Here is a 7,152-nt window from a genome sequence, read left to right as displayed (position 1 = left end):
GTTAGGTAAAACTTTACGTAAGTGTTCGTAAATGTAGGATTATTGCTATAGGCATACCCAAAGTGGTCACAGGGAGCAATCAACTCAATTATGAGTTGCTGCTATAAAACTAAATTATATAATTTGATACACTGCCTTGGCCATTCTATTATGAATCTTCCGTGCTTTGAGGTTTTAATGATTAATCTGATTTTTGTCCTTTATTTGTTCATACAATAGTAGTTGAGGATAGAGCAAATATTGAACAATTGCCGTTTTGTTGGTGATGTGGCGGACCACATCTTCCACCTACGCACTCCCCGATCTATTTGCTAGATTCTTTTGAGAGAGATGGGTAGCTATTAGCTTGATGTGATAATAGCTGACCGGTTCAAGCACATAACTGGCTGGACAGATTAAGCACACGAGTCTGTGCACTCGGCCGGATTGGTTGGTGTAGATGTGTCGCACGCGCCATCCATGCATCCTCCCGTCCATCCATCCTCCCGTCCGTGGCCATCCATCCTCCCGTCCAACTGACCAAACCCCTTCTCCCCGCGGCCACCATTCCGACGTATATATGCCGTGCGTCCCCCACGCCCATATCACCACATGCACAAACTTAGACGTCACACATATATGGTCTCTGTTGAGGTAACTACTAGCAAGCTTGTCAGCCGCTGGTAGCTTACTTAGAGATCAATGGCGGCCACGATGACGGTGGAGGAGGTGAGGAAGGCGCAGCGCGCGGAGGGGCCGGCCACGGTGCTCGCGATCGGCATAGCGACACCGTCAAACTGCGTGTACCAGGCCGACTACCCGGACTACTACTTCAAGATCACCAAGAGCGACCGCATGGCCGACCTCAAGGACAAGTTCAAGAGGATGTGTAAGTTCAATGAATTACATTCTTCTTTGCGGTCTCTTTTCCTTTTTCTCGGGCGGACATGCAACATACTCCCTCTATAACTAGCTTGTAGAAACGTATTATATTATGAGACAGAGGGAGTAATAAGTAATGCTTCATTTCAGGTGACAAATGCAGATCAGGAAGAGGTACATGCACCTAACGGAGGAGATCCTACAGGACAACCCCAACATGTGCGCCTACATGGCGCCGTCTCTGGACGCGCGCCAGTATATTGTTGTCGTGGAGGTCCCGAAGCTCGGGAAAGAGGCGGCACAAAAGGCGATTAAGGAGTGGGGCCAGCCGCGGTCTAAGATCACCCACCTTGTCTTCTGCAGCACCTCCGGTGTGGACATGCCGGGCGCCGACTACCAGCTCACCAAGATGCTCGGTCTTCGCCCGTCCGTGAAGCGCCTTATGATGTATCAGCAGGGCTACTTCGCCGGTGGCATCGTGCTTCGCCTGGCCAAAGACCTCGCTGAGAACAACCGCGGCGCGTGCGTGTTGGTGGTCTGCTCGGAGATCATCGCGGTGAACTTCCGCGGCCCGCACGAGTCCCACCTCGACTCACTGGTAGGTCAGGCGCTTTTCGGTGACGGTGCGGCCGCAGTGATCGTCGACGCGGACCCTGACATGTCCGTCGAGCGCCCCCTGTTCCAGCTGGTGTCTGCGAGCCAGACGATTCTGCCGGACTCAGAGGGTGCCATCGACGGTCACCTCCGGGAGGTTGGCCTCACCTTCCACCTCCTCAAGGATGTGCCTGGGCTCATCTCCAAGAACATCGAGCGCGCCCTAGAGGACACATTCAAGCCATTGGGCATCGATGACTGGAACTCCGTCTTCTGGATAGCGCACCCAGGCGGGCCAGCAATCCTTGACATGGTGGAGGCAAAGGTAAACCTAAACAAGGAACGGATGCGCGCCATCAGGCATGTTCTCTCCAAATATGGCAACATGTCAAGCACCTGCGTACTTTTCATAACGGACGAAGTGCGCAAATGCTCCGTCGAGGATGGCCACACCACAACCGGTGAGGGAATGGAGTGGGGCGTTCTCTTCGGCTTCGGCCCCGGCCTCACTGTGGAGACAGTTGTCCTCCATAGCGTCCCAATCTCTGCCTAGACGGCCGCTTGTTCTCAATTTATCTTAGTCATGCAAAAATCTACTATACCGCTGGCAACACTCAATTAAGTTTGCTCTGTTGTATTCTACCCTATGTTGTTTGTATGTGTTGGTAGATGCATTCTCCTGTTTGTTTTTGTTTTTTGTTTTTGCTTGAGTGGACGGATTTGGTAGATGAGAATTAGTTATGTCTCATGTAACTCCTATACCATAAGATGAAAACGCTTGATGATTCCTTTTCATTTTTGTGGCCTCACGCAGTGCATTTACCCTTCGGGTTATTTCGGCATTGTCTTCCTTACGTGAGCCACTGTCTCCGCAATGTTGGCTAGGTCTCAGTTGACTGATTTAAACAAGTCTTAGTCGAGTGATAAAACATATTTAAAAGGGAAGAAAGAAGAAATAAAATTAAAAAAATATAGATCTCCATGTAAGATCCCACGAATATAGCATCGACTGAGACTTCATTAAGTCTTAGTCGACTGAGATTTAGCAATCCCGTTTTCAATATGCCTATGGATGCCGGTGTTTTGTCCTATTCTCTATCATTCTCCTGTTGGCAAAACGATCGTATGGAAACTCATGGCTGTTTCTGCGTTGTGTAAACGATGTCTTTCTTCTATGTTCATTGTCAGGCCGTGTAGTTCCAATGCTTTTTCATGGCTGGTGTAAAAAAATTGTATGCGGACAAATGTTTATATATAAGTTTAAGTTCATCGGGACGTCTCATACCTGTTAGTGTTACCTCTCCCTTACGATAGCTAGAAGGCCAGAAATGCCACGGCCAAGGAGGCCGCACAAAAGTCATGGAAGTGGCAGTGCCTCCAAGAGACCGTCTAGCTAGCGCTCTCCAAGACCAGGCCGCTGCCAGACAAGGTCCTCACCGACATGGGGTTGTCTCCGCTGCAACCAAGCTCCAACACCTTCATGGTATGCCCTTCCACTAGAAACTAATAGAGCATTTGCATCCAAACTTGTACAAAACACATGGAAGCATGGATCATTGATTGTGATGTTAATTAACAAAAAATTCATGGCAGTTGTTGATATTATAATCCATGGCAACCCCAAATGTGTAGTTCATCGCACGGCAAATCTTATACCTGCCACGGCAAAACTTTGTGCTAGGTACATGGCAAATTATAAAGAAAATCTAAAAAAAGTTCATAACGGCAATACTTTTGATTTTAATCTGCACTGATTTTAGACACCAAACTACATAGCAAATTTTATTTTCTTGTATCATTCCAAATTTGACATGTGTCCATGAAAAATCTATTATATACACTATGGCATGTTTTTGACATAACATGGCAATTCTTATTTTGGTACCGTGCCAAATTTTCCCTATGGCTACGTAAAATTCATTATATACACTATGCCCAGACATCACGTTAGTGAAAAACATTCGAAGAAAAGATAATTTCCCATGGAAGCACAAGTTGAAGGATGAGGTAACTATAACCATACCCGAAGTGGTCACAGGGAGCAATCAACTCAATTATGAGTTGCTGCTATGAAACAAAATTATATAATTTGATACATTGTGTCGACCATTCTATTATGAATCTTCCATGCTTTCGAGTTGTTAATAATTAATCGAACTAAACAACCAGATTTGTGTCCTTTATTTGTTCATACAATATGGAGCAAATATTTAACAATTGTCTTTTTGTTGGTGATGTGGCCGACCACATCTTCCACCTACGCACTCCCCGATCTATTTGCTAGATTCTTTTGATGCTGGTCGTAATGGGAGTACCATAGGTAGTATCATGTATGCCAATAAATGAAGTCATGCATGATAATAATATATGATATTATGCATTACGAAAGTAATAACATACACTAGTATCATATATATGATACTAGTATATGATACTTGCCATTGCGACCAGCCTGAGGGGGAGGTAGTTATTAGCTTGATGTGGCAATAGCTGACCGGTTCAAGCACATAATTGGCTGGACAGATTAAGCACACGAGTGTGTGCACTCGGCCGGATTGGTTGGTGTAGATGTGTCGACCCGCCATCCATGCATCTGCTACCTCCGCATTCGTGGCCATCCATCCTCCCGTCCAACTCACCAAACCCCTTCTCCCAGCGGCCGCCCTTCCCACGTATATATGCCGTGCGTCCCCCACACTCATATCAACACGCAGCATCTGTCATTCATCTACCTCCTGCTCCATCCCGCAAACTTAGACGTCACACAGAGCCACTGTTGAGTAGCTAGCTTGTCAGCCGCTGGTACGGTACGTAGAGATCAATGGCAGCGACGATGACGGTGGAGGAGGTGAGGAAGGCGCAGCGGGCGGAGGGACCGGCCACGGTGCTGGCGATCGGCACGGCGACGCCGGCAAACTGCGTGTACCAGGCCGACTACCGGACTACTACTTCAAGATCACCAAGAGCGACCACATGGCTGACCTCAAGGACAAGTTCAAGAGGATGTGTAAGCATTACAGTATTAATAAATTCTACTAGCTAGTAGGCAAGCAGCGCCATCAGCTTCACTGCCGGCATTGAGGTTGATATCGCTGCGACATCTCAGGTGACAAATCCCAGATCAGGAAGAGGTACATGCACCTTACGGAGGAGATCCTACAGGACAACCCCAACATGTGCGCCTACATGGCGCCGTCTTTGGACGCGCGCCAGGACATTGTGGTTGTGGAGGTCCCCAAGCTCGGGAAGACCGCGGCACAGAAGGCCATCAAGGAGTGGGGCCAGCCCCGGTCTAAGATCACCCACCTTGTCTTCTGCACCACCTCAGGCGTGGACATGCCGGGTGCCGACTACCAGCTGACCAAGATGCTCGGTCTTCGCCCGTCGGTGAAGCGCCTCATGATGTACCAGCAGGGCTGCTTCGCTGGTGGCACGGTGCTTCACCTGGCCAAAGATCTCGCTGAGAACAACCGCGGCGCGCGCGTGCTAGTGGTCTGCTCCGAGATCACCGCGGTGACCTTCCGCGGCCCGCACGAGTCCCACCTCGACTCACTTGTAGGTCAGGCGCTCTTCGGTGACGGTGCGGCCGCGGTGATTGTCGGCGCGGACCCCTACATGTCCGTCGAGCGCCCCCTGTTCCAGCTGGTGTCTCCGAGCCAGACGATTCTGCCGGACTCGGAGGGTGCCATCGACGGCCACCTCCGGGAGGTTCGCCTCACCTTCCACCTCCTCAAGGATGTGCCTGGCCTCATCTCCAAGAACATCGAGCGCGCCCTGGAGGACGCCTTCAAGCCATTGGGCATCGATGACTGGAACTCCGTCTTCTGGATAGCGCACCCCGGTGGGCCAGCAATCCTTGACATGGTCGAGGCAAAGATAAACCTGAACAAGGAACGGATGCGCGCCACCAGGCATGTCCTCTCCGAATATGGCAACATGTCAAGCGCCTGCGTACTCTTCATCATGGACGAAATGCGCAAACGCTCCACCGAGGATGGCCACACCACAACCGGTGAGGGGATGGACTGGGGTGTTCTCTTCGGCTTTGGCCCCGGACTCACTGTGGAGACAGTTGTCCTCCATAGCGTCCCAATCACTGCCTAGACGGTCGCGTTTTCTCAATTTATCTTGGTCATGCGAAAATCTACTATACCGCTGCGACACTCAATTAAGTTTGCTCTGTTGTATTCTACCCTATGTGGTTTGTATGTGTTGGTAGATGCACTCTCCTGTTTGTTTTTGTTTTTTGTTTTTTCTTGAGTGGACGGATATGGTAGATGAGAATTAGTTGTGTCTCATGTAACTCTTATACCATAAGATGAAAACGCTTGATGATTCCTTCTCGTTTTTGAGGGCTCACGCGGCGCATTTACTTCCTTCGCACGAGTTGTTTCAGCATTGTATTCCTTACATGAGCCATTGTCTTCACAGTGTTGGCTAGATCTCAGTCAACTGATTTAACCAAGTTTCACTCTAGTTATAAGACATATTTAAGAGAAGAAAGAAAAAATTGCAATTAAAATTTTGCATATATCGCCGTGTAAAATTCCACGAATATAGCATCGACTGAGACTTCCTTGAATCTCAGTCGATTGAGATTTAGCAATATCGTTTTCAATATGCCTATGGATGCCGGTGTTTTTTCCTATTCTCTATCATTTCTCTTGCTGGCAAAGCGATCATATGGAAACTCATGGCTGTTTCTGTGTTGTGTAAACGTTGTCTTTCTATGTTCACTGTTAGGCTATGTAGTTCCAATGTTTTATCATCCGGTGTAAAAAAAATGTATGTGGACGAATGTTTATATAAGTTTAAGTTCATTGGGACGTCTCATACCTGTTAGGGTTTCCTCTCCCTTGCAATAGCTAGAAGGCCAGAAACACCACGGCCAAGGAGGCCGCACAAAAGTCATGGACGTGGCAGTGCCTCCAAGAGAGCGTCTAGCTAGCGCTCTCCAAGCCTAGGCCGCTGCAAGACGAGGTCCTCGTCGACATGGGGTTGTCTCCGCTCTGACCAAGCTCCAACACCTTCATGGTATGCCTTTCCACTAGAAACTAATAGAGCATTTGCATCCAAACTTGTACAACATACATGGAAGCATGGAATGAAATTCGTTGATTGTGATGTTAATTAACAAACAAATCATGGTAGTTGTTGACATTATAGTTCATGGCAACCCCAAATGTGTAGTTCATGGCATGGCAAAACTTTGTGCTAGGTACATGGCAAATTATAAAGAAAATGTAAAAAAAATGTTAAGAATGGCAATTGTTTTGATTTTAACCTACATTGATTTTTAGACACCAAACTACATGGCAAATTTTATTTCCATCTATCATTCCAAATTTGACATGTGTCCCTGAACTATCTATTATGTACACTATTGCATTTCTTTTGACATAACATGGCAATTCTTATTTTGGTACCATGGCAAATTTTCCCTATGTCTATGGATAATTCATTATATACACTGTGGCATGTTTATTGAAGATAACATGCCAAATTATTATTTTCCCTCCATATATTAAGGAGAAGCTCTATTTTTTGGGGGGGGGGGGGGGGCATTTTGTAGTGGAGCGATGGACCACGGTAAATATTTGCACCATGTTACATGGCAACTTCTAAGAAATTTTGCTTTTGTAAACACGAAAAATATAAGAAATATCCAATGTAAAATTGTACATAATTTACATGGCA

The 7,152-nt window shown here is 47.3% G+C and overlaps 1 protein-coding gene and 1 pseudogene across 1 annotated transcript; both read left to right on the top strand.

Annotated features, from left to right (window-relative positions):
• Positions 1–606: 606 nt before the first annotated feature.
• Positions 607–2,187, top strand: LOC119352759 (chalcone synthase 2-like). Its single transcript, XM_037619339.1, has 2 exons — positions 607–868; positions 1,012–2,187. Exon 2 carries the CDS (start codon positions 1,019–1,021, stop codon positions 2,006–2,008), a length of 990 nt encoding a protein of 329 aa, XP_037475236.1. The 5' UTR covers positions 607–868; positions 1,012–1,018; the 3' UTR covers positions 2,009–2,187.
• A 1,991-nt stretch (positions 2,188–4,178) lies between these two features.
• On the top strand, positions 4,179–5,823 carry LOC119352755 (annotated as a pseudogene).
• The last annotated feature ends 1,329 nt before the right edge of the window (positions 5,824–7,152 follow it).

This window comes from Triticum dicoccoides, chromosome 2A (genome assembly GCF_002162155.2).
Source record: "Triticum dicoccoides isolate Atlit2015 ecotype Zavitan chromosome 2A, WEW_v2.0, whole genome shotgun sequence".
NCBI classification, from domain to species: Eukaryota; Viridiplantae; Streptophyta; class Magnoliopsida; order Poales; family Poaceae; genus Triticum; species Triticum dicoccoides.
This window is presented reverse-complemented; position numbering and strand designations above follow the sequence as displayed.

Bases quoted from the DNA above. Each gene is read 5' to 3' on its own strand.
- LOC119352759 (XM_037619339.1), top strand. From the start codon at position 1,019: ATGCAGATCAGGAAGAGGTACATGCACCTAACGGAGGAGATCCTACAG.